General features: G+C 40.7%; 1 protein-coding gene across 1 annotated transcript in view; it reads right to left on the bottom strand.

Annotated features, from left to right (window-relative positions):
* The window catches only part of LOC127443595 (complement C3-like), a 58,737-nt gene extending 34,029 nt beyond the window's left edge, over positions 1–24,708 (bottom strand). The window contains exons 1-21 of the mRNA XM_051702267.1: positions 24,606–24,708; positions 18,378–18,576; positions 18,002–18,170; positions 17,812–17,882; positions 17,056–17,144; positions 14,791–14,873; positions 14,605–14,692; positions 14,393–14,495; positions 14,197–14,317; positions 13,365–13,480; positions 12,800–12,952; positions 11,714–11,920; positions 10,587–10,778; positions 9,467–9,622; positions 8,714–8,843; positions 8,177–8,248; positions 7,872–8,069; positions 7,548–7,659; positions 6,166–6,254; positions 5,958–6,097; positions 1,767–1,994 (exon numbers count right to left, since the gene is read on the bottom strand). Coding sequence (XP_051558227.1) covers positions 1,767–1,994; positions 5,958–6,097; positions 6,166–6,254; positions 7,548–7,659; positions 7,872–8,069; positions 8,177–8,248; positions 8,714–8,843; positions 9,467–9,622; positions 10,587–10,778; positions 11,714–11,920; positions 12,800–12,952; positions 13,365–13,480; positions 14,197–14,317; positions 14,393–14,495; positions 14,605–14,692; positions 14,791–14,873; positions 17,056–17,144; positions 17,812–17,882; positions 18,002–18,170; positions 18,378–18,576; positions 24,606–24,676 — 2,787 coding nt within the window. The 5' untranslated portion in view covers positions 24,677–24,708. The remainder of the gene's footprint in view (positions 1–1,766; positions 1,995–5,957; positions 6,098–6,165; positions 6,255–7,547; positions 7,660–7,871; positions 8,070–8,176; positions 8,249–8,713; positions 8,844–9,466; positions 9,623–10,586; positions 10,779–11,713; positions 11,921–12,799; positions 12,953–13,364; positions 13,481–14,196; positions 14,318–14,392; positions 14,496–14,604; positions 14,693–14,790; positions 14,874–17,055; positions 17,145–17,811; positions 17,883–18,001; positions 18,171–18,377; positions 18,577–24,605) is intronic.
* Positions 24,709–27,788: the final 3,080 nt, after the last annotated feature.

Genomic DNA, 27,788 nt, shown 5'->3' with positions numbered 1-27,788 from the left:
GAACTGCTGGGCAAAGTCCTCGACGGTGTCGCCGAATAATCCCGCCTGGGAAATGGGGGCAGCAAGGAACTGTGTCTTGTCGGCCTTGCCCATCTCGACCAGGTTGAGCCAAAGGTGGCGCTCCTGGACCACAAGTGTGGCCATCGTCCGCCCAAGAGACCGCGCCGTGACCTTCGTCGCCCGGAGGGCGAGGTCGGTCGCCAAGCGCAGTTCCTGCATCAAATCTGGGGCGGAACTACCCTCGTGCAGTTCTTTCAGCGCCTTGGCTTGGTGGACCTGCAGGAGAGCCATGGCGTGCAGGGCAGAGGCGGCTTGTCCAGCAGCAATGTAGGCTTTAGCCGTCAGGGACGACGTGAGCCTACAGGGCTTGGACGGGAGCTTAGGGCGTCCACGCCAGGTGGCGGCGCTCTGCGGGCATAGGTGCACCGCGAGCGCCTTATCCACCAGGGGAATTGCAATATAGCCCTTGGCTGCCCCGCCATCGAGGGTAGTGAGAGCGGGGGAACTGCGGAGTCGGTTCCGAGCAGTGAAAGGTGCCTCCCATGACTTCATCAGCTCCTCATGCACTTTTGGGAAGAATGGCACTGGAGCGGGGCGCGGCTGCTTTGAGCGGAAACCAATCATCAAGCCGCTATTGTTCAGGGGAGAGCGGAGGGTTCCACTCTAACCCGATGCTCGCGGCCGCCCGGGAAAGCATGTCCGTCATTTCGGCATCGGCCTGTGACTGGGTGATCGTCCCCGAAGAGGGAAGCCCAGCTGAGGCTTCTGCATCCGACAGGACAAGCCCGCTCTCCGATGCTGCACTCGAGAGCTCATCATCTTCGCGAGCTCTGAACAAGAAGCCAGACTCGCTGTGAAACGAGCCGGCGAACTCATCCAGAAGCCCGATTGGGGCAGACGAGCGTGCTGGGGAATGGGAGGTCTGCAGGGGGATACCTGGTGGAGACGATCCCATTGGGGTCCCCAAATCGCCCCCAGTGCTAGCCTCGCTGGCCTCATACCCGTAGGTAGAAGGACCGAGGCGGGGAACCGCTGGGGTGGTATCCCCCCGCGACCACAACGTTGCCATTCACAAACGCTGCTTCCGTGTGGGTCGTGCCCAGACACGAAAGACAGCGATCATGACCATCCGAAGTTGAGAGATAACAACCGCAACCAGGAATAACACACAATCGGAAAGGCATCTTTAAAAAGACGCGTCTTTAAAAAGACGTTCCGTGTGTGCACTCTTTTAGAAAAATATATACTCTTTTAGAGGGGAAAAATGCTCTTTCAGAAAATATACTCTCTAGTTTTTCTACTGAAGCGCCCAGGGGCGTTCTCTGCAGTGCACCAGTGCAGAGGAGGGAGAAGCCGCTGAAATGCACCGTCAGATCCAACAGAGGTGAATGAACAGTGATATTCAGCTCAACGAGCATGACCGTTCGGCTCCGAAGAGAAAATCTGAACGAGTGGTTGCATACCAGCTCCTTTTATACCCGTATGTCCGGGGGAGTGGCATGCAAATACCACTCGCCAATTTTCATTGGCCTTTTATCAAAGACCAGAGGTGTCTTGGGCTCCCAAGAGTGACCCCTAGTGTAACTACATCGACACAATGTCGAGTGAGTGACAGATAGGGAAAAATAAATACAACTCAATTGCTGCTAGCCTGCCACATTTCCAATTATACTTTGCACACTGGCAGTTAGACAGCTTTATTATTTACTCTGGGTTCTACCTAAATGTGCAACAGTTACATTGTGGAACAAATAAAAACAGCTCACCACCACTTTCAGTTTCTTCTTCACTTTGTCCACCTTTTCCCAGGAGAAATGTGCAGCCCTCACCTCGATGTCAAATTCTCCAACAGCCAGAGGAATGATTGGAAAAGTCACAGTATGGGAGGACATAGCTGCCATCTTGAATGTCTTTCTGTGTTTCTTATTACTGGCCTCACTGCAAATAGTAGTACCAGTGTTGAGCAGCTCCACAAACACTCTTTCTTGCTCATTCTATAAGTAGAGGCAGAAACACCACAAGACTCAAAACAATCTCAAGCAAATTTCACATTAGCCTTATACAGTACCCTGCTGAAAGGCCAGCATATGTTGTGTTTTGAATGCTGGTCTTCAGTATGGGATTGTTAGAGTATTTACCAGTATCATCAGAAAAAAACACACTGGTTGAACAGCTTTGCCAGCTAAGTTTTGCTGATGTTGGTCAACCAGCTAGACCGCCACCAAAGCAACACTAACCAGCCTGGAACATACATTTTTGCAGCGTATTAAGGTAAACATATTTGAGGTGTTGTCCAAAGTGGAAGGGCTTGAGCGCGAAACTGGGTATGAGCTCCAAGATCCCCCCTGGACTATCAGACTAAAGCGAGAAATGGAAAGACAATTTGAAATAATTGGTATAGGCAGTATGAAATATAAAGTTGGAGATGGGGAGGTGGAAGGATGCCAGAAGAATCATTGCCAGAGCAAGGGAAGCAGGTGTTTATATATCCTTGGGAAATTATTGGCAGGTCTAGATGAACAAGCTCCTCCCAAACGTACATTTGGAACTTAATTTCACAAGTTTGCAGGTACATATAGTCCTGCAGCGTATTAAGATAAACATATTTGGCATACTGTCAAATATGCACAGGACTGGGTTTGAGCTCCGAGATCTCCCCAAAAAGGTGTCAAATAACTTATGGACAGTGCGCAGCATGTTGCTTCGATTAAACTGAGGCTGTGATTGTGGCAAGGTTGTAATTGATTAATCGTAAATGTATCCCCCAAAGAGAGCAGCTACTGTATGTGATGACTAGCCGTGTGAGCTCAGAAACACCACAGAAAAAAAGGCTGGCTCTGGGACCACCGTTAAAATGGCAAGAGGCTGAAGATAACTGTAGAAGGGTCTACCCTCACATAGGGTCTGCCCAGGGGAACCCCATCATGCAATCTGAGTTACAAGCCGAGTACAGCGTCACCACGGTGATGGTAGAAGACAGCAGACAGAATGTATGATAGGCCTCCTGCAGGTTGGTCTCAGCGGGACGGAAGAACACCCCATGACACCAAATGCGAGGCTGGAGCGGCATTAAGAACACAAAGGCCATCACACAGCAATGGGTTGGGGGGAGAACCCACGTTGTGCAATCTGAGTTATGAGCAGAGTACTGCACCACCGTGGGAATAGTTGATGCCACACTGCGGTTGCAGCGTTTGATAATCATGTATGATAGACCTCCCGTGGGTTGTTCTCAGCGGAACAGAAGAATCCCCCACACCCCAAGGTGCCGAGTGTGAGGCTGGCACAGCATAAAAACGCGAAGGCCCCCCCAAGAGCCCACACGGCAGGTGCCCTCATGAAGACGCACCCTTTACTGAAATATACGAGCTTGGAGGTTTATTGTTGTGAGACGGGTTAATTCCTATTCAAGATTGCCATGGAAAGGGAGTAAAGATGTACTAGTAGGCCAAAACTGAGAAGGATAGATATAGCTGTTCGAAGCTGATCGGCTGACTAATATTATCCATGAGGGTGGGTTAAGTGCAGGTTTAATTGTTGCTCTTTTATAAACCGAAGAAGGGATAAATGTCATATTTGGAGGCAAATGAGTATGGCTGCCATGACTCTGTTGTTTTGGGCTAGCGCTGATAGGCGAATGAAAAGCCCAGAAGTTTGAACAGGAGAGCCCAGGCTGTCTTCAAAAGGGGAGACAGTGTGACTTTTAACATGCTCTGCTATGGTTTTAGGGGTTCAGAGTGAGAGTTTGTTTGGGGCTGCCCACTTGAGAGGGGAAAGCTGACCAACTATACTGACATGCTTCGATTAGAGATTAAAGTAGTCTGGTATGGCTCGACTATTTGAATATAGACTATCCATTGTAAGGGTAATTGCATTGTTCCACTGTTGTATTGGCTACAGTGCAGGAATAGATGGGGTGAAGTTTACATGCTTAAAGGTGTCATGTCATGAGGAATCAAATTTGCCTTGATATTTTGACATATACGATGTCTTACTACTATAAAAAACATACTGTAAATAAAAAAAACTCAAAACTTAATCCCCAATGCAATAAAAACATTTATTGAAACCAAGCTGCAAAAACGCCTTGTTCTTTACTTCTGCAACCACCCTATGTCACTAGGGATACATTAATTCATGACTGCCTCTACAGCTCAAAAACATCAATGCCTACTTTACATCAAGGCACCCTTGATACTGCCCACTGGTGCTTTAGTTACCTGAACACCAAAGGGGACCCATCTGGACTATTTTGGATTATTTTTGCATATGTTCATGCTCTAGACAGACATATTTTACCGCTTAATACATATCTCAGGCTGCTTTAAAAAGACGTGATGCCAAGTTACAACTCTGAAGAGGAGATGCACATTATCTTTCATTCTGCTGCTCTGCCTCTTTTTTTTTTTTAAGCACAAACACATCATGGACTCGTTCTTTCGCCCATCTGCACAATTTCTAATTGCTGGTGTATGAAAACGTGCTAGATGGACATCTTTGACCGTTTTGATACGTTTCTGCCGATGTGATGCTTTATGTGTGCGTCTAGTTCACACTGTGCTTTGGACTATGTGTGCACGTCATGTGGATGTGTCTTCATCGTATTTCAGTGTTGACTGCATGTTTTTTTGGCTTATATCAGTGTGGATTGCTTGTAATCCAGTCATAATACGATTCAAGCTTTGCAAAGCAACTATTATTAAAGGATGGGGCAGTTAAAAACACTTGGACCTGATGAAAATCAGTAAGTAAACAGTTTCAATCATGAATATTTCAAATGTCATGACTGTTTAAAAGTTGATGGTGCTGAGTGTTAACTGTTGTGCTTAAGATGAACAGTTTAATATATTCAGATGCAAAGTGTTGGATGTGCATTATGTGTAAACCCTGAAATGAAGTTTTAAAATATTGTGGGGTTGTTGTTCATTCTCTTCCGATTGAGTTTCAAATATGGCTGATTTCGAGGGGCTGCACAATGTTAACCAATCATAAAAGTGGGCATTTATATAGAAGTTTTAAGGAGGTGCTTAGACCAAAACTGAGTGTTTTGGACAGAGGGCCAGAGGCAGGGTGTAAAATGATCATATATTACTAAATTATCTCTGTTTTAGTGCAAAACCCCCCCAAAAACGTAACATGATCAGTGGACCTAAGGAAAGGAGCATTTTACGACCCCTTTAAGTAAAAAAACAAAACAAACAAAAACAAAAAAACAGAGTTTGCAATAAGACACCTGTTGAGGAGGTAGTAGAAAAATTTGCAGAGACACTTCATTTCATTTGAACTGTGTAAGGAAAATGTGTATGGAATGGAGGAATAACAGCTGTGACTTTCTTTTAATTGTAAGAAACATTTCTGTGAATGAAATGCCAGCTTGAGGCCGAGCCACTTGGAGGCAGATATTAGACTGTAATTAGAGAGAATGGTTATGTCCGTATTAGATATCACTTACAGCTGGGGAGCACAGTACGTAATAAGCCAATATTATGTAGCTATGTACAAGCACAGGAAGAATTGTTGTGGGCAGAATTGAAATGGATTCACCTGCGTGTGCTTGAAGGGTTTGTTCAGAGCTGCGAAAGGAGAGGTAAATCCTTATCGTTAGAGGAAATTAAGTAGTTGGGAGGAAGCATGCCAGACGTAAGGTTGAATGAGCTGCATAGCGAGATCTCTGTGGCATTTGAGCGGGACCAGATCAGACTTGAGAACGTGAGGATTAAGAATTATTAGAAATTAGAATTTCACAATTATTGATGTTCTTGTGTTACAATAAGGTTTGCGTGGCGTCAACCGGAGCAGATACCTTTGTGGAGACAGCCTCAATGCTCAAGTATGCATGTCATGAATGCCCATTCACTTAACAGGAATAGAGCGAAGATGAGCTCTTACTGTCATTTGTGGTATATTCAGCAAATGGCTATGCCAAAAAACTGGTGGGGGGGTGGGGGGGAACAAACCTGCTCTGAAGATGGAAGGAAGTTGTGGAGAACTGCTTTGATTTCTATTTGCTCTTTGACGACAGCTGAGTACGGCAACTTCAGATCGATGAAGAATTTCTTCTGAACTACAATCTCCTTGGGATTGGCCACACAAATGCCTTTGAGAAAATAAACATCTTTAGCACTCATTCGCAACAAATGTCAGTATCTGTGAGTAATGTCTCACCTTTATCTTTCGACAGACTTATCGCCGTGATCACCCATGTTGTAATGGAATCTTTAAGGTATCTCTTTTCAGTAACAGAAGTTGTCTTACTGTAGACAAATGGTAGGCTATATTATTCTTTTTTTTTTAATGTAAGAACAACACAAGTGACAAGACAAAGTAAAAAATGTTCAAGGTACTGAATGACAAAACAAGCTTTTTCATATGTATTTATGTATGGTATTGATACAGATTTTATGATTCTGATCAAACACTGTTTAGCCCTAGATGGACCACTTGTATTAAAATGAATGGGAGAAAATGGAATGCCCAATATGTCGGATTTAGAAAAGGAAGTCCCCCCTTTAAGAGCTGTCACCTTTTAGATCAGACATTATCTGTCAGTCAACTCGAAAATGTGCATTGTTTAGCATGATCTGAGCTAAAGAAGCACAATTTCTGATCCCATTGTTGTCAGATTTTACTGCTGATTTAAAATATGTTCTTTGATCGTAATCTTGACCAGCCGTTTTAGGGATTCCACTCATTCCCCATTCAAGTAGATAGGAGCTGTACTTTTATTCCACTTGTATCAATAGAAAATAACTGCCCAGGAGTGTTCCAAATATGGCTGTCAAGTGGACTGACTTGCCTCGAAAGGGACTTTGTTCCAAATCATTTTAGCTTTTCAAACATTAAAAAATTCCATGTGTACCATGAATAAATATGACGTTGAGTGCACATTAACGAATTGGTTCTGAATGTATTTTTTGTGATGCCCGCCTTAACTAGAAAACTAGAAATAATTTTGAACAGGGCAGTCTTTCACAGCCCCCTTACAGTACCTCCGCACCCCTACACTTTTAAGAACCACTACACAGTTGAGAGTGGAGTTGAATGGCTTCTTTACTGCATCCATTCTAGTGATTGGAATTAATGTTGCAATTGTGTTGTTTTTGACCAACAACTGACTGTAAAGAACAGAAAGGGTATCAGGGGTGTGTTACTATTTCCATGGCCCCCGCAACCATCCGATGGGGGCCCCCTGAGCATATCGTGATCAGGCCCCATGCAATTGTGTGGTGCTTAACACCGCTACTGAGAGAGACATTATTCAATGACAAATGGATTGCATCTTTGGACACGCATTGAAGGTAACAAGTCAAGCCAAACTTTTACTCTCAACAAACAGTGAAAGGATCTCAGTGCTGAACTTCTTTGCCAATATACTACTCAATCCTTCAAATGAAGATGACGATTAATCAGAAAATAGATAATTTTGTCCAACCATTGTACAGCACATTGTATCTTTCTTCATTAATAATATTGTTGTTTTAAGACAGAACCAAATGACACAATTCCAACAAGCACACAGTGTATTTTGTTGTGATTATGCTACTGACCATGATGTGTTGCTGTCACAATTAGGAAGCATTATTGTATCCCACATCCAGCTTTCAGGGAACGATGTGCGTGTACTAAAATCATTAAAGATGTCTTCTATGTCTTCTTCACCTTACCAACAAATAAAAGTAAAATATTTAAAATAAAAAAATAAAATAGTTTTTTATTACATTAAATAAAAACCTTTTGCTTTTTAGTCAAAGGTCTTGCTATGTGAGACTAGCCATACCCTTGTATATGATTCATTAATTTGAAACAAAAAGGTGGAAATCTTATATTTAACATGTCCATAACATAATAAACCACGGCTTTCTGTTTCTTACTACTCTTTGCAAGAATCAGCTCTGTCTCGATGGCTTCCTCCTTCATTGAGGTCACATTATGGCAGCAGTACAGAAAGGCTTTCTTGCATTCATCTCCATCCTCAATGTACTCTGAACGCCGCTCACAGGAGTACTCCAGCAAATTCTTCACCATTCCATCCAAACAGCACTGCTTCAGAGTGCCATGAAACTGTCCCACTATGGCAAAATGTGTCAAAATACCAACAACGATCAAAGTCTCAAGAACGACTGGTTAAAGACAAAGTCAGCTTAAAAAAATGTGAATCTGTCTTATCCTTACTGACCAAGTGTGTTTCTGAGCTGCAGCATACTGACATCACGACGTCTTCGCTTCGACGCAGATGGGCAAGAGAATTCTTTGCACATGTAAGTAAAGGAAAGACGAATTTTCAAAGATGAATCCGCTTCAATATGCAGCAAAAACCATACAGGGAATATTGTTAAAGCTGATGGGTGTAATGTTTTAATGTTAAAACACCTCCGCCTATCCCAGCTTAATATGAACTATAAGTAAGCCGTTGATTTCCCCAGTGAAAAGTGTAAATGCTGTGGCTCTACACATTGCATGTTTGAGCATCTTGACAAGCCTGATACAGCAACATTAGCTCAACCATTGGCATGCGTTTGAGGCGGTACTATCTGTTTCACCACCTGACCAATGGCAGACAGGGGGAGTGTTCGGGAACCCACTTTGAACAGTCATTAAGTTTGCCATTCTGTTGGTGCCAGAGGTGCAGAAATTACACACTTCATCTTTAACAATGACGTCAACCTCAGTATTGGTAACAAGCAAACAGTACTAGCCTCAATATTAAACAAACCTCTTCTGTTTACAGTGCCCCCTGCATTATCAGACTCAAACAGAAGACCCGCATCATAAAAGACCCCCATAGCGTCTATCCCACTTCCTGCTGTGCAGGCAATGTCCTGTCTCTCAATGTAGTCCCAGATCTAAAACAGAAAAAAAAAAAGAAAAAAGATTTTAAAAAATTGTCGTTATTGTTCCAAACCTAAAAATTACACACTTCAGCTTTAAGGGAATTAATTATTTAAGGTGAGGATCATACCTGACGCGGCTTCTACAGTGGTTGTCAGAATATTTCTGATTTCATTTTCTTTTCATGTTGTACGTATTCCAGCAGTACTTAAACTATCAACTATTACTTTACCCATAAAGTTTGCAAATAAACTCAAATCCATATGATCACAATATGATGATGTTTTCATTATTTCCTTTGTTGTGGTAGTCAGCAAAGGCCAAAATAAATGAGAAAAAGCATTGCAATACCACAGTCACAGCCATTCCTGTTTGAATGGATTAAATTACTCAGAAGACCCAGAGTTTGCTGAAAAACAGTAAGTAATTTGCTCTAAAAAACATCTATACCAAGGTTGTGTGAGAAAACCACTGATACGTTTGATTCGGACGGGATTATTGTCACAAAGTACATCTGTGAAACAGGATTTTTCCTAACATCCCCATCCAGGCTGAACAGAGCTTTACAAGATAAAACTTGTATTCCCCAAAGAAAACGTGCTTTGAAATCACTTTGAAGAAGACAAACTGTTGTTACCTTTGCTTGAGTGAGTCTGCTCCTGTTGTTGAGCACGTAAATGGCTTTATCCACAGCCACCAGTCCGACCTTTGCTCCAGGGTCTCCGGTGATTTTCAGATTAATGAGAGATGATGGAAGATTTTCTGATAGTTTATCCTCTTGCTGTACTTCAAGCTTTTGATGTTTTTGTGTGATACAGAAAGAGTGAGAAATAAAGATGACAACAAATGTTGTAAAGTGATTTTCTTCTTGAGCAGATTCAGCATTCAAATATGCCCCATTATGTGCTATATACACAGCAGAGTTTGCACAACTACTCATTTTAACTAGTCACAACATAGCTGCACACAAACCAGAGAATGAACTGTATTCGAATGAACCAGAGCACTAGGAAATCGAACTGAGAGATGGAGTTCTGTTATGTTCTATTCCGTTGTGCTCTGTCCAGCTGTTTTTGAAAGTTAAAATATATAATATAAAATAAAATATATCCAGTATATACTTCCCTGAAGAACACATTTTTATGACAAACTCCCTTTGCTGATGTTTTGTTCTTGTCACATAATATTTACTAGGGATACTATGTGAATAGAGATGCAGGGCTTGTATCTCCCCTCACATGGCCTAACCTGTGTTCTTGTTCATTGTATTTTCTGAATTTTCTTGACATGCAAGTGCCAGCTTTACAAGTCACAAACAGAGGATTGCTTGACAAATATGTAATGGACTAAGTTGTAAAATTTCCATCATGGTCAATTTTTATTTGTCAGATTAATGATACGTAGTATATTTGATGTTGTCTCAGTAAAGTCAACATTTTCAGTTAAAATTACAATGCGTAGTAAGCACGAGTCTGATACAAACAGGTGTTCTATGTGGAATGTATTTTTGTATTTTTTACTTACGATATTGATTTTTCTAGCTAAGAGCGGCCGAGCATTTCAATTTTTCAAATCCTGGAACGTCCGAAAAATAGGACGTATGTTCACCCTACACTAAATCCTCATTCTGTCATCATGTATAAAGCAAGTAAAACTGAAGTCGTGATCCACAACTAGTTGACACACACCCAATGTGGTGGGTACAACTACTAATACATAGTCGTTATACAAAACATATAGTGCACTCACTGACTCACCGTTCCCATGCATGTGTCCTTCACATCAACCCAGACTGAGTCAGATACCACCTCAGATGAGTCTACATGGTAATAAGCCACTATCCGGAAAGAGGGCACCATGTCTTTGGTCACAGTCATAGGCAGCGCTATCAAAACATTACCTGACCCCTTGAATCGGTGGAAACTGACAATCCGTCCTTTGCTAATGACCTGATTCAAAATAAACCAAACAGTGATGTATCAGTGCCTGGCACAGGGGCTTAGCAACCATTAAGGTCCCCTTGTTGACTTAATTTACATTTACATTTATTAATTTAGCAGATGCTTTTATCCAAAGCGACTTACAAAATGAGGAAGGATACAACATAAGCAATTCATCTTATAGAAACAGTAACACTAAAAGTGCTGCATTACAAAGTTTCAATTGCATTAGTAAAGTACTGGCTAGAACAGAGATTAGACTGCAACAACCTAATTGAAATGCAAGTGGTGAGTGTTTTTTTTATTATGGTTAACACCCACTTTCCAGACTTTCAACAAATCAGTTAAGGATCAGTCACATTTTCCTTCATAATGCACAGTGAAATTCTTTGGCCGAAATACAGTCATCTTAATGGAAATCAGTGCTATCAGGAATTTCGACTGATGGTGTTCCAGTGGTGAAGAAATTTCCCAATGCAAATTTTGCATGGGTTCAAAATTGGTGACCTTTGACACACATATTTGCAGTGTTGACCAGTAGGAAGTTGCTTGGTTTGTCAGTGACCTCTGAACTTCACCATCCCAGGGTATAAAGTGATGCATAAAAAAACAGGCTGCTTAACAAATCGTTTTTTGCTGGTTTCACATTCGCTTCACCTCAGCCCATGCCTTCTTCGCCATGGAATTTCACTGTGATAACGTAAATGTGAATGAGCCTCTCGGACTCATCTAATTTGTTTCCTGTCCAGACACCAACAATTAGCAGGCCATTTACTCTAACCTGTTTTTATAAACTTGCTCCTTTTAATCTTCTTTTTACATTTGTACTTTTTACATTGTTGTAGTCATGGAAAGGGCCAGCAGACTGCATGGCATGTTGTACATATGAATTTCAAGTGCATCTTGTACATATTGAGAACTCCAAGAGTGTATACTGTACACACCAGGTAAGTGAAGTCTTGATTCATTTGAATGCCAGTACTATCCCCAAGATTCAGTTTGACTGTGAACAGATCTCCCACTTTTAGCTCACTTGCAGTTACGTCAATGTGCAGGTAGTTTTTGGAGTTCTGTTTGGGTGTGTAGGAATGCACCTCAATCTCGTTCTCTGCCTGCCTGTCCATTCTGATCCAAGGATCCCGTGTTTTTACCTTCATGGGAAGACACATTTTATAACCATCAGTTATTGAACTCACACTAAAACAACCAAACAACCTCAGACTTTGGTCCATGGGCTACATCCCTTAGTTCTGGCATGGCAACCCTGTCACAGACTTCCTGGACCTGCAAGTATACCACCTGTGAGGTATCCACAGGCAAGTCACTGTCCTCTTGAGTTGTATGTGGTGACAAGGCACCATTGGCTTCAGATGCACTTCATCACACACTGCCAACAGTGGACCATTGAAGTGCCCCTCCTCTCATACCTAACCCCTCATGATTTACAGTACATCGACTAAACATATTTTGATCTCCAAATCCTGGATATACAGTAACAATATTTGGTATTATATCACCTGCTGAAAAGACTAGCTTAGAAGAGCATGAATTTCCAGATGGTGGACCAACATAGCCATGCTGGTCACTGGAAAACTTTTTCTGGGCTTTTGGGTGATACTGGTTGACCAAGAAAGTCTTGGTTAAGATAGTTTAGAAGCCTGCTGGGAACACCAGCATCCCATTCTGGTCCTTTCAGCGAGCAGATTATTTAAAAATAAAATAAAAACCTGGTTAGATTGTTCACTTTCATTCAGAAACTTCAGATACAAACCAATTATTAATTCAACCATTTATAATGCCTAAGAGCAGCTTCCACATCTATGAACGTACAAATATGTACACAGGTCTCTCAGAAGACTAGAGGTTACCACCTCCATGGAGAAACTCTGAAACCAATTCTAATGTAGACATCCCTCCATTACAGACTCTGTTATTGATCATGAATGTGAACTTGTAAATGGTGGATTATGGTGCTCCTACCAGCATTGTCCTGTATCTGTGTTCAGCTTTATGTGTGATGAGACTCTTACAATGATTTTTAGGCTGCTGGATTGTTTATCCGTATTTACGGTCAGCTTGACCATCCCGTTACTGGAGGTCTTCCCCGACATATTCTCTTTTATTTTATCCACAAACAACTCAACTCCCTCTGCTGGTGTTTGGTCAGGATTTGTCAAATACACCTTTAAAAAGAGAAGTAAAGTCAGTATTCTATCTGGTAAAATTAAGACAGAGTATTTGAAGGTAAAATCTATTTATGCTTTAAATTCTAGCATTAATGTTTATATTGGATATAAATTGGTCACATCCCTAACAGAACAATGCCCCCAATAGGGACATTCTTGTTTAAGAAAAGCATATTAATGGAAAAATATTTGGATACACCCATGAGCGCAAGCCGATGCTATCAATATTTTTGGGATATGTTTCTGGAAGACTTAGACTGTAACTTTTAAATACATAAAAGTTTATTTTGTCAAGTATTCTAGCGTACATATAACCCCAAATCTAATGTACAGACCAAAAGCCACAAATCCAGTTTTTATTTTAACACTTGTATCATTGGTAATGGTATGAGGCCACAACTTGCCGTACAGTTAAATAAAAGGGCATTCCTGGTTTGAAGTACTTTGGGGTCCTTGTGAAGTGAATGGTATATGGGGATTTAACTATATGAATTCTTCCCCTTTGAGCCTCCACAATCTCGTTACCTGAAACACACACACACACACACACACACACACACACTCTGGGTGGAAAGTAGTTTTCGACCAATATGTGTTTAATAAAAATCGATGTTGACATCAATAGATCAGGCTGGCCGATGGGCAATATACGCCAACATTACGATGACAGAAAATGAAACATTGACAAAATTAAGGAAATTAATTGAACATTTATTTTACACAATATGTACTTAGTATTAACTAAAAATGGGGGGAATTTACTAAGAATGAATTAAAAATATTGAGAGAAGTGATATTGTGAGAAGCATTTTTACATTTTCTCGAGGATGTTTAGCATTCATTAAACTTGTCCACAAAGCAAAAAAAGACTTTTTCACATGACACAGCACTATTTGAAGTTTTTCTAAGTTACCTCTCAAAAAAGTAGCCTTTTGTTTTAATTGATTGTAGTATCCAATCAATTGTAAATATCTACTTTATCTAGCTTTGTTTGTTCTCTTATTCAAAAGTATCCCAACACTGTTTTACTGAGTGAGAAACCACTTCAAATGATTAAGTGCGTGAGTTGTCCAAACAAATCCAACTGAATCGTGAATCGATTCAGACAGTTTTTCTAACCCATTTGGCCAATTTACTAACCGGACACCTAACTTTGTTTTTTGCAAGTTTAGCGTTTTAGTCACAATCCAGGCAAAATCTTACCCACCCACACAAACACACTCCCCCAAAAGAGTACTTACCAGATTCAGACATAACACTAACAGATATGAATATGGTTCTTTCAACAAGGTCTTCACTGTTTTTTAAAACTGTATGGATGTGTTCCCTTTTCAGCTCTACAAATCCTTTTCCTCGTTTGATCTACAGAGCCACAGAGACAGTCATGTTATGTAGTAATCATAGGTGTGAGTGTGAATTTCTTTGATGAATACTCACAGGTACTCTCTGGAGGGATTCTGGGAAATTTATTTGTTTGTTGTCTACTATTATGCCAAACACTGCAAGAGCACTCCCTTCAACTGGCTGACCGAACAAATACCTTCAAGAGGAACAACACAGTGACATCTTCAGGCATGTGGTACAAGTTTAGATTGTAGCTACTCATAATGCAAAAGAAAATGAAGAGTATTTCAGAATTCAGCTGTTACTCTGCCTCGATGTTGACCAACAGCTTTTGATCATCAATATAGAAAAACGGTCTATCTGGCTTCAACTTGACTTGATATCTGGGCAGCACTGTCAGTTGGAATACATAACATCATGTTAAGCATTGTGCACCAAAAACACTGTAAAATGAACCTTTTCAGCAGATGTGTAAAGTGCATTTCTCTTACCGTATTCTTTGACTTCAAACTCTGCAGTGTAATTCAAATGAGGGTCATTTTTAAACTTTGCTGATATTTGCCAGATCCCATTGCTTAAAATGACAGATTTGATATGAATGGAGGGAAGTAAAGAGAATATGTTAAAATCTGTTCCATTTTGAATTTTTTAATAGAATTGTACAAATGAGTTTACAAGTAAAACATCATTCTAAATGCATTGTTCGGAAAACACTTATTGATATTGTGCCTTTCTAAAGCTCAGTGTTGCTTCACAATTAAAGACCAATATATGCACTGCCTGGCCAAAAAAATAAATAAAAAGACTGCCATTTGGATTTCAATAAGCAGATACTTAAGAGTCTATGATTGGATCATTATTGCAGTGATTAATACGTTTCAGCTGGCAACAATTCTTTTAACCCTAACTGATGCAGTGTGTAGCTTCTCATTTCTTAACCGTGGTCACGGAAAAGAACGACAATGCCAAGATTCATCGGCTCAGATTGTGAAAGGGTGGTTCAGGGAGCATGAGGAATCATTTTCATACATGAATTGGCCACCACAGAGTCCTGACCTTAACCCCACTGAAAGTCTTTGGGATGTGCTGGAGAAGACTTTACGGAGTGGTTTGACTCTCCCGTCATAAATGCAAGCTCTCTGGATGGAAATAAATGTTGTGACGTTGCATAAGGTTGACGAAACAATGCATGCTGTCATTAAAGCTAAAGGAGGTCCAACTCAATATTCGAGTATGCAACTTTTTTTTTTGGCCAGGCAGTGTATTTTGTATAACTTTTTTTTGGACATTGCACCACCACTGGGGATTTTTTGGAGTGCGGTGACGACCATTCAATATCAATTCAGTTGGTTTAAATTTAATTTAATTAGACTGAATATGATCTGAGCCAATTTGGGCAAACATTGAAGCAGCAGATTTCAAATTTATTCAAAATGGTACACAACCAGGTACGCAAATCTGTTTAAGATTGCAGAAAGTCACATGGTGGACTTTGAAAACTGACGCTAGGAATATATGGGGAAAAGAAGCATGACTATTTGAAATGCTCACATATTCACATTGTTTTACACATTGTTTTGACTGGGATACGTAAAGAAACCTGACTGGGGTATGCAAAGAAACCTTTACCAAGTAAAAAGTGTACCCTTATTGTCTAAAAGGGACAAGGGCACACTCCACCAAGATACATTTTTTGCAAAAACAAAACCCAAGCGTTCAATTCTAGTGACTTTGAGAGAAGCATTTTTAAGCAGAAAAGACTTGTTCACATGACACAGCACTATTCAAAGTTTCTCGAAGTTACCTCTCAGACACCTTTTATTTCAATTTATTGTAGGTAAATATCCACTTCATCCAGCGCTCTGTTTGTTCTCTGTGTTCTTAATGAGCACAATACTGTTTTATGGAGTGAGAAACTGCTCCACATGATTCAATGCAAGAGTGAGTTGTCTAAATGAAGCCGACTGAATTGTGAATCAATTCAGACAGCTTTATTAACCCATTTTGCCAATTCACTTAAAAGAACCGACTCAAAAAATGAGTCAGATGCGAATCGTACATCGCTAGTTCATGATTTCAATAAGCCGACAGAAATATGGGACAGGTCATGATTGCTGAAGTTTTCACATGGAAAATGTTTCTCCGGTCAGTTGAGCGCTCATGGTACAGTACACACAGTGCGCACAGCTGCAGGCCCCACAGGCGGAGGATGCTGCAAAGCTCCGTGATCTGGCTCACTCTGCCAGGACTGTACAACGTAACTCCACGACTGAGATCCAGACACCTGAATCATCTCTTTAACATGCCGAAAGTGCGCTTGTCTGGGGATAGGCCAGGTTATGGCATTGCTCCATGATTTGGTCATTATTTGATGAATTACTGCTTGCATGATCGATAGAAATTGTACAAGCATTTGTTTTGAATACATTTTCAGTTTGTCACAAACTTACCGCAAGTAAAAAGTGGTTCAGCTTACCCCACCCTCCCCACTGAGGTCATTGATCCTGCCCTATCTGAGTGTGCTTTACAGAAAAATTCTGATTGTTCTGTCACACTGCTTTTGTGTTGTTCCCATACTGTAACCACTTATTTTCTTTTCTGTAATTCTTTGCTCTTCATGATATTTTCTGATTTGATTTGTGCTGTAATGCAACTTTGGGTTCTAGAAAGGCACTATAAAAATAAAACTATTATTATTATTATTGATGTATGAATTGTATTATTGATGAATGGACTGACGGAGTATAAACACATACATGACTGGACTTGCTAATCCAAAGTCTCCAGTCATCATTCCATTATCTGGAGCAGATGTCTGAGTCTTAACAATGATTCCATCAGGTGTCTGGAAATACACACAGTGATTTTGATCATCTCCTTGAAATTTTAAAGGAGCAATATGTAACACTGACATCAAGCGTTTAAAATTGGTACTGCAGTCCAAATTCAAAATATTGGAGAGAGTTGTCTCCCCACACCCCCTCCTCCACAGACACTCACACGGGTTGCCAGGTTGAGGACACGCAACAGGAATGAACAAACTGACAACGGCAAGCGACAAGCTTTACACTGTAAGTTGATCAGCTAATGTATACGTTTGCAATTTTTTTATTGTTTGCAAATTATAAACCAGCTCATGTGGATTTTTTATAACTCTTGTCAATGTTAGCTAGATGTATTGCTGGCTTCCATGGCTGCAGCGCGCTGTGTTTGCCTGCTAACTTGTTTCAAATTTGGCAACCCGGGTTGTCGAAATACTATTGGGAAATGGGCAGTGGGTGGGATCACAAAGGCCAAAACACAAACAGAAATTCTGGCCCGGAATGGACATATACTGGCTGTATTTCAACTTAGCATGTTTTCTAAATCTCTGATAACATATGCTTTAGTACAGTAAATATATTACATATTGCACCTTTAATTGGTGTCTGCTTTTCTATTAAAGGGGACTATCTGTTGTCCTCTCTCTCATTTTGCTTTACCACAAACACACCCAACACACCCACACTTACCACGGTTTCTATGATGACTTGATTGTCAACAGGCTTTATGTTGGTGTCCATGACAAATATCCTGTATTTGACTGAAAGTTTAACACTGTTATCAGACTGACTGTGTAATCACAGCTTAAATGTAAAACTCAAATGACCAATCAGACCGTCTGATCTGACTGCAGGATAATTGCATATTTATCTGTCTCACCAATACTATCTGGAGTATAAATTGTTTTGTCCGTCTGCACAAATATGTATCCAGACTGGAAGCTGACCAAGACAACTTTCTCCAGAGTTCGATCAGGGAAATTTGCTTGAAGATAAACATATTGTTTTTTATCAGAATCAGCATTAAAAACAGTCTCCCTGTAAGGTATCTACAACGAGAAATAAAAACAAATGGCTTGGTTAGAAACAACTGTCTGATGCTAACAATGATAACAGCAACAAAAATATGTGATTAATTTGTTTTTGTTTTTTAAAGCATCAGTTGCAAGTACAATTATATGAAACATTCTTCAATTACCTAAATGTATGAAAACCACAGACAACAACCACAGTAATAATAAATATATTAATCTGACCTTTACTTGGGCAATGGACTGGTAGTTGTTTTGGCCTGTAAGCTCCACGGTTGTATTGTGTAGCTGTGAGTCTTTGGTAGGGAAGTTCAGTACTCGTATAGTGACATGCATTCTAGAAGATTCAGGGTAATCTTGCACTTCAACAAACACGTTTGTCACTGTGTCCACTTTCAGAATCTGGGGTGCGATCATGACATAGCTGAGGTGGGAAAAAAATAATTATATCTCAAAGTTGCTGTAAGTTATGTTAGCCTTTCTGGAACTTCTGGCAGACGTAGGACACACCCACACTAATAAGGAGACATTAGGAAACTGAAAGCGGAGGATGCATCTCAATCAGCTCCATATAGTTCAGTAATCCCAAAATGCACCATAAAAACTTGTGGTCATCGTTGTTTACTATGATCCCCTACCAAAAATTTGTCATGTCCCCCTACAGTCTGTCAAGTCGTTAGAGGATGAGTATGTAATGATACTCAAATTTCATTATATGTACAATATTATTTAGCAGTTTCAGCAAAAACCGACCGGCACGCTTTTTTGCCCTCTTCTCCAGGTTTCACTTTGCATGTAAACTTTAGCAGTCTTAACAGCTTATCCAATGCGCTCAAGAGTTGTGCTCATAGCCGTTTACATTTCAACATCAAAAGAAAAGAATAATAAGTCTCATGTAATCGAGGGTTTCCTACATTGTCGTTTCTTTGAATAAGCTGGTTTTTGATAGTTATGAGCATCTTGCTGTGCGTTTAATCACACTCCCTGTCGGCAGGGAGAGGCTGACTGTTAATTGCAACTTGCTGCTGCTGTTTCTGCCTCGCAAATCCACCAGTTTGCGCAGTAATATCGGTGTAAATAAAACAGCATGTTTGATGTACTGTAGCATGACACCTTTGTTTGGCAAATTCGACAAGCTGTAATGCTACAATCTACTTGCCGTTTGCCATCGGACTTCGAGCTCTCAACTTGCATATGTAGACTAGTTGCTCTGTTTTCCTGTGAGCACTCAGTGCCACCTCTCCGGGGAGGAGACGTTCCGCAACTCCCAATGTTGCATTGCTTGGTTTTAATCACACTTTTTTATCACGCTTATGTATTTAGAATCAGAATCAGAATGAGCTTTATTGCCAAGTATGCTTCCACATACAAGGAATTTTTCTTGGTGACAGAAGCTTCCAGTGCACCAACAATACAACAATAAGACAGAGATGATAATAATAATAAAAAAGAATTTAAAAAAGCGAATAGAAATATAAGTATATATAGATATACACAATAAGACAAAATATATATATATACATATGTACAAATACAAATTTGTTATATACAGAGCAAGGGAATGTAATGCAGAAGAGGTAGTATATGTTTAATAATATAATTAACTAGGCTGTGTATTGCACATAATTATAGTATAGTTTTTAACCGTTCATGAGATGGATAGCCTGAGGGAAAAAGCTGTTTCCTGTGCCTGATGGTTCTGGTGCTCAGAGCTCTGTAGCGTCGGCCAGAAGGCAACAGTTCAAAAAGGTAATGGGCAGGGTGAGTCAAATCAAATCAAATCAAATCACTTTTAAAGTCACGCAACCATATACACAAGTGCAATAGTGTGTGAAATTCTTGGGTGCATTTCCTAGCAACATAGTAGTCGTGACAGTGATGAGACATATACCAATTTACAATAAACATCAGATTTACACAACACAATTTAAAATATAATATACACATAAATACACACAACACAATATACAAATAATAACACACAATAATATATACAGTAGGTTGTATTGTACTGTATTGACAATCAGGCTGTTGGTTGATAGTCAGTTGCCAGTGTGTTGTTAAGAGAGAATATAATTTATGACAGCCCAGTGTGGGATAATAAGATTAATAAAGTGCAGTACTGATGTATTTGATCGTGGGAGATCAAGAGTTCAAAAGTCTGATTGCTTGGGGAAGAAGCTCTCATGAAGTCAGCTGGTGCAGGTCCTGATGCTGCGATACCGCCTGCCTGATGGTAGCAGTGAGAACAGCCCATGGCTCGGGTGGCTGTAGTATCTGAGCTTTTTTCACACACCGCCTGGTATATATGTCCTGGAGGGAAGGAAGCTCACCTCCGATGATGTGTCTGGCAGTTCTCACCACTTTGCAGTGCTTTGCGGTTGTGGGCGGTGCTATTGCCATATCAGGCGGAGATGCAGCCAGTCAGGATGCTTGCTACAGTGCTGGTGTAGAACTGTGTGAGGATGTGGCAGTTCATTCCAAATGTCCTCAGCCGTCTCAGGAAGAAGAGGCGCTGATGAGCCTTCTTCACAACGGCCTCAGTGTGGATGGACCATGTGAGTTCCTCAGTGATGTGGACACCCAGGAACTTGAAGCTGCTGACTCCCTCCACTGGTGCTCCATTGATGGTGATGGGACTGTGTTCTCTGTCTTTTCTTCTGAAGTCCACCACAAACTCCGTTCTCTTACTGACATTGAGGGAGAGGTTGTGCTCCTGACACCAGTGTGTCAGAGTGTGCACCTCCTCTCTGTAGGCTGTTTCATCATTGTCAGTGATCAGACCTGCCACTGTCATGTCATCAGAAAACTTAATGATGGCATTGGAGCTATGTGTTGCCACACAGTCATGTGTGTACAGAGAATACAGGAGTGGGCTGAGAACACAGCCCTGTGGGGCTCCAGTGTTGAGGGTCACTGATGAGGAGATGTTGCTGCCCATTCTAACCACCTGGTGTCTGCTTGACAAGTCCAGGATCCAGCTGCACAGCGAGCTGTTTAAGCCCAGAGCCCGGAGTTTCTCATCAAGCTTGGAGGGCACTATGGTGTTGAATGCTCAGCTGTAGTCTACAAATAACATTCTCACATAAGTGTTCTTTTTTCCAGGTGGGAGAGAGCAGTGTGTATTTTAGATGCAATGGTATCATCAGTTGAGCGATTGTTGCGATATGCAAACTGCAGTGAGTCCAGTGATGTGGGCAGCACAGAGCAGATGTAATCTCTGATTAGTCTCTCAAAGCATTTGCTGATGATGGGGGTCAGAGCAACAGGACGCCAGTCATTTAAGCAAGTGATTTTGGATTGCTTTGGAACAGGCACAATGGTGGATGTTTTAAAGCATGTGGGGACTACAGACAAAGAGAGGGAAAGGTTGAAAATGTCCGTAAAAACACCAGCCAGTTGGTTCACACACGCTCTGATGACGTGGCCCGGAATGCCGTCTGGACCCGCGGCTTTGAGGATATGGTTACATCCGCTACAGAGACGGAGAGTGAACTAACCTCTGTAGCTTCGGCCGCGAGAGCTCTCTCTGCGAGGGCGGTGTTATTTCCCTTGAAATGAGCATAAAAAATATTTAGCTCATCCGGGAGAGAGGCAGCGGTGTTCATAGCGGAGTTTTTATTTTATAATCTGATGTCTGATATCGTAACTGAACCAATCCAGACAGTTATTGAAGTGCAGAGGACAGGCTCAGTGACTGCTGAGTAAAACTGTATCAGCAGCGCCTGTGGCAGGTTGAACTTCCTCAACTGGCGAAGGAAGTACAACCTCTGCTGGGCCTTTTTCACAGTGGAGTCAATGTGGGTCTCCCACTTAAGGTCCTGTGAGATGGTAATGCCCAGGAACCTGAATGACTCCACTGCTGCCACAGTGCTGTTTAGAATGGTGAGGGGGGTCAGTGTTGGGGTGTTCCTCCTAAAGTCCACTATCATCTCCACCTTTTTGAGCGGGTTGATCATCATCAGTTACCAACATTGTTATTACCGTTATTAACATGAACTAACATTTAAAACTACTTCTACAGCATTTATTAATCTTGGTTAATGTTAATTCCAACATATATATATATATATATATATATATATATATATATTTCTTTTTTTTTTTAATCAAATTTTGTATATGTTAACATTAGTTAATGCAGGAACTAACGTGAACTAACAATGAAAATTTGTATATTTCTTAACCATTATTAACAAAGATTAACAAATGCTGTAAAGAAGATATTGTTAATTGTTATTTCATGATACCTAATGCATTAACTAATGTTAACAAATAGAACCTTACTGTAAAGTGTTACCAATAATTTTTAACAAACACATAGCTATTGTTGATCAGCACAAAACCACCCAAACAGTCTGCAGAAATTATGAAATCTATAGCCAACATTTGGGAAGGGATCATTTTGACAAGCTTTATGATTTGAATTGTAATATGATAAACATTATATAATCTCATATGATGCGCTGCTCAGTGCTTTCCGGTACACAGCCACTAGATGGCTCTTGTATTGCTGACTGAAGCAGTCAATGCAGACTGTTTTAAACGTGGTAGTTATTATTTATTACTTATGCAAGGCCATATCGCAATTTCAATCTTAGTTTAATCCATAATGCTCCATTAATGGATATCATACCAATGTCTCATAGGTCAAAGTTTGCAGATTTTAAAGAGATTTCCGAAAACAAATTGTGTTCTCAAAGCCTAGTGTGACCTCCCCTCTTTTCAGTCACTTTTCAGTTTCCCAACAAGGCGCAGTGTAATCTATGCTGTAATGTGTTGACTTATATTTATTGTTGTTCTTTGCAGATACTTTATTATACATTTCATTCATTTTTCCATGTTATTAATGTTGTATTCACATTTTAAATGCATTAATTTTATAAAATACATTACAATATAACTTCTTTATAACATAGCTAGTATGTGCCTCACCTCGAAGCTGATAACAATGATGATGTTTCTTTTCAATTGCGCTTGCTCTCTGGTCCAGTATAATGCCAAACTGGCGTGAACAAGTAATCAGTAAAGGAAAACGGAAATTAAGGCTGCTATAGCGAGCAGCTCCCTCTGTTGGTCAAAATAAACAGCACACGATTAACCTTGTGGCCATGCATTTTCTTGCCATAAATTTTCAGTTAGCGGACTGTTTTGAATGTGAAATAAAAACAGGGACATTTCCGGGAAATGGGGACGTCTGGTCACCCTAACTTACACACACACACAAATTAACTGGTAAGACTATAACACAGAGCTTTTTTTTTTTTTTTTTTTTAAACTAACAAATCAGTCACAATACTAAACACAAACTCAGAAATTAAGGGGTGAGAGGATAACACACTCACAATGCAGAACACACACACACACATACACACACACACACAGACACACAAAGAACCAGGGCATCAGTAAGTGGAGCTCTACAGCCATCTTTTGGTCATTGCTGGCATTTCAAGTCATCTGTTGTTTTTCAGCTCATGACAGCAATCTGACCCCCCCCCACCCCCATTTGTAACACCATGGTCAGGTTTGATTGCAAGCATGATAACTACAGCTATCTACTGGCTGTTACTGTTTTCAAGTCAAGTTATTTATATTTTGTTCACCAGATGGCAGCAATCTGCCTGCAATTGATGTCACATTCTCATATTTTCTTCATGTTTAAACTTATAAAAATGACTGCGAATACCAAAGGGAGGTGCCATTTTTAATACCATAGGAGGGTTAATAAACTGACAACATGTGTGGACATGTAAATGAAGATCAAAAACGGTTTAAGCAAAAACCGACCTGCACACATAAATTTTTGCCATTTACCCCGATTTTGCATTGTACATAAACACCTTTACCAGCATTCTTACCGACTTTTTACGTTGTAACAGCAAAGCTGAAAAAAGAATAATCCAATGATTTTCAGTCTCATGTAAAATAAATTTTCTTGCATTGTCTGTGTGGAGTGTTCGAATAGGAAGGACACAGGAGCCGGTTTCACAGTCCACGTGAGTCAACTTTTAATTCAATGCTTTTCAGCTTCACAACAAAGTTTTGGCTTTTCAGCTTCACAACAATGTATTTTACAGAACATAGCGTCACTGGTCTCTCCCCGTATGTCACTTAGGTGGCCTTTTAAAGCCCGTCTCCATCGTCCCTCAAACGAGACACAGGTGTTTAATATCAGTAATCACCAAGTGATGGCCCTTATCGCTTCCTCTCTCTCCAGTGACAGACGCACGACCATGTCCCGCTCCACAGTCTGTTTTTTTGAATAAGCTGATTTTTGGTAGTTATCGGCATTTTGGAGTTAATGTAAAGGCACTCAATGTATTTTCAAAGGTATTAAAGCACATGTTGTAAAACAATCAGAACCAAAAGTTACACTGAGACTCTTTCTTCACTTGCCTTCATTAATTTCAGTTAATAACATTAGGGAAGGTGTAAGAGCTGTACACTTACAGAGGTTTGCATTGTGCGATCGGTGGGAAGGAGAGAAGAGCAGTAATCACCCAAAATACATCCACATGCATTGTTACTCTTTTTATGTGACTGTTTAACTAAACTCAACACCAGAGGTTTTATATTCTATTCCAATAACAGCCCGCCCTCCCAGATTTCCTGCAAATCACGTGATACATTTGAACTCTGTCAGCTCTGTCATTTGTCTGTCAACAAATGCTACTATATACACATGACAATAATTGTTATTATGCATATCTCAAATCTAATGCGTCAGTTACAGGACTGAAACCTTAATTTCCAAAGGAATGATATCCTGAAGGGGAGTTGTCTTCTTGATGCAAGCATTAATTCATTCTTCTGCAATACTGGACAGTAATGACCCAAGCAGTCATTGGGAGGTAAAAGTGAATAATTACAAAAGGTTTGTGATTTTTGTGGCAGTGTGAGTCTCTCAGACATTGATTAGTTTATTTGATTAGTTTAGGTAAATTGGGGAAATTGGGGATCAAGAATAGAAACTAAACATGATTTCAGGTAAATGAAGAGGAGATCGAACTACAGGACAGCAACTGCCATTGAAACTAATTGGAAACTTTGCCTAATCTTTACCTTCCTGTAAATCATTCAACATGTCTGCATTAAGTGTCAATAACAAGGCCAATGACTCCAAGTCCATTATTGACTTTTTTTTATGTTTTGCTGAGGCTGCAGTGAGCCTACCATCTGTGTACCTCAGCAGAAATTGAGATTCATCAGACCAGGCTATGTTTTTCCAGTCTTTAACTGTCCAGTTTTGGTAAGCCTGTGCCCACTGCAGCCTCAGCTTTCTGTTCTTGTCTGACAGAAGTGGAACCCGACATGGTCTTCTGCTGTTGTAGCCCATCCGCCTCAAGATTCGACATGTTGTGAATTCTGAGATGCTATTCTGCTCACTTCAATTGTACAGAGTGGTTATCTGAGTTACTGTAGACTTTCTCAGTTCAAACCAGTCTGGCCATTCTCTGTTGACCTCTCTCATCAACAAGGTGTTTCCGTCTGCAGAACTACCGCTCACTGGATGTTTTTTGTTTTTGCACAGTTCGGAGTAAATCCTAGATACTGTTGTGTGTGAAAATCCCAGGAGATCAGCAGTTACAGAAATACTCAAACCAGCCCGCCTGGCACCAACAATCATGCCGCGGTTGAAATCACTGAGATCACATTTTTTCCCCATTCTGATGGTTGATGTGAACATTAACTGAAGCTCCTGACCCATATCTGCATGATTTCATGCATCGCTTACTAATCTTTTCAGTGTAAAGTTACATCCAATTTTACTACTTGGTTGCCATGACGACATAATACTGTAAACCCTAAAATGACTGAAAAAATCTACGATTTAAACAACTTTACAGCTCAAATAATACACAAGTTTTAACAGAAAATGAATGTAAGTGCTTTATAAAATTATAAGCATCACATTTCTGCCTTCAAAGCCTTAAAAAAACTGGTCCCATTCACTTCCATTTTAAGTGCCTCACTGTAACCTCAACTTTTGCTTTTTTTAAAAAAAAGGAGCGGTCAGAATTATTTTTTGTGGTAATCAACATTATGCCACAAATGCTGTCGGTTGAGCTAAACTTGTATTGAACCTGGAATATTCCTTTAAGATTAGTTGTGTATTTGCCTAATTTGAAATGCATGTTCCTCCTTTGATTAGTTTATCCTAGACAAATCAAGTCATATTTAAACTCAGCTTAAAAAGAAATGTCCCTTTTTCAGGACACTGTATTTTAAAGATAATTTTGTAAAAATCCAAATAACTTTACAGATCTTTATTGTAAAGGGTTTAAACAATGTTTTCCATGCTTACAGACGGTAGGCAATTAAGGTCACAGTTATAAAAACTTAGGACACTAAAGAGACTTTTATACTGACTCTGAAAAACACCAAAAGAAAGATGCCCAGGGTCCCAGCTCATCTGTGTGAATGTGCCTTAGTCATGCTGCATGGAGGCATGAGGACTGCAGATGTGGCCAGGGCAATAAATTGCAATGTTAGTACTGTGAGATGCCTAAGACAGTGCTACAGGGAGACAGGAAGGACTGCTGATCGTCCTCACAATGGCAGACCACGTGTAACAACACCTGCACAGGATCGGTACAGCCGAATATCACACCTGCGGGACAGGTACAGGATGGCAACATCAACTGCCTGAGTTACACCAGGAATGCACAATCCCTCCATCAGTGCTCAGACTGTCCACAATAGGCTGAGAGAGGCTAGACTGAGGGCTTGTAGGCCTGTTGTAAGACAGGTCCTTACCAGACATCACCAGCAACAACATCGCCTATGGGCACAAACCCACCTTTGCTGGACCAGACAGGACTGGCAAAAAGTGCTCTTCACTGACGAGTCGCGGTTTTGTCTCACCAGGGGTGATGGTCAGACTTGTGTTTATCGTCGAAGGAATAAGCGCTACACCGAGGCCTGTACTCTGGAGTGGGATCCATTTGGAGGTGGAGGGTCCGTCATTGTCTGGGGCGGTGAGTCACAGCATCATCGGACTGAGCTTGTTGTTATTGCAGGCAATCTCAACACTGTGTGTTACAGGGAAGACATCCTCCTCCCTCATGTGGTACCCTTCCTGCAGGCTCATCCTGACATGACCCTCCAGCAGCCATACTGCTCGTTCTGTGCGTGATTTTCTGCAAGACAGGAATGTCAGTATTCAGCCATGGCCTGCGAAGGGATGTCTGGGACCTGTTGGATTGGAGGGTGAGGGCTAGGGCCATTCCCCCCAGAAATGTCCGGGAACTTGCAAGTGTCTTGGTGGAAGAGTGGGGTAACATCTCACAGCAAGAACTGGCAAATCTGGTGCAGTCCATGAGGAGGAGATGCACTGCAGTACTTAATGCAGCTGGTGGCCACACCAGATACTGACTGTTACTTTTGATTTGACCCCCCCTTTGTTCAGGGACACATTATTCCATTTCTGTTAGTCACATGTCTGTGAAACTTGTTTAATTTATGTCTTAGTTGTTGAATCTTTTTATGTTCATACAAATATTTACACATGTTAAGTTTGCTGAAAATAAAAGCAGTTGAAAGTGAGAGGACGTTTCTTTTTTTGCTGAGTTTATGATGTTTTGCAACAATATAGTGAAGAATGGGACAATTCATGGTCTTTTGATCATGTTA

This window comes from Myxocyprinus asiaticus, chromosome 7 (genome assembly GCF_019703515.2).
Source record: "Myxocyprinus asiaticus isolate MX2 ecotype Aquarium Trade chromosome 7, UBuf_Myxa_2, whole genome shotgun sequence".
In the NCBI taxonomy this organism is placed as follows: Eukaryota; Metazoa; Chordata; class Actinopteri; order Cypriniformes; family Catostomidae; genus Myxocyprinus; species Myxocyprinus asiaticus.
The sequence above is the reverse complement of the archived record's forward strand: the minus strand, read 5'-3'. Positions and strand labels throughout refer to the sequence as shown.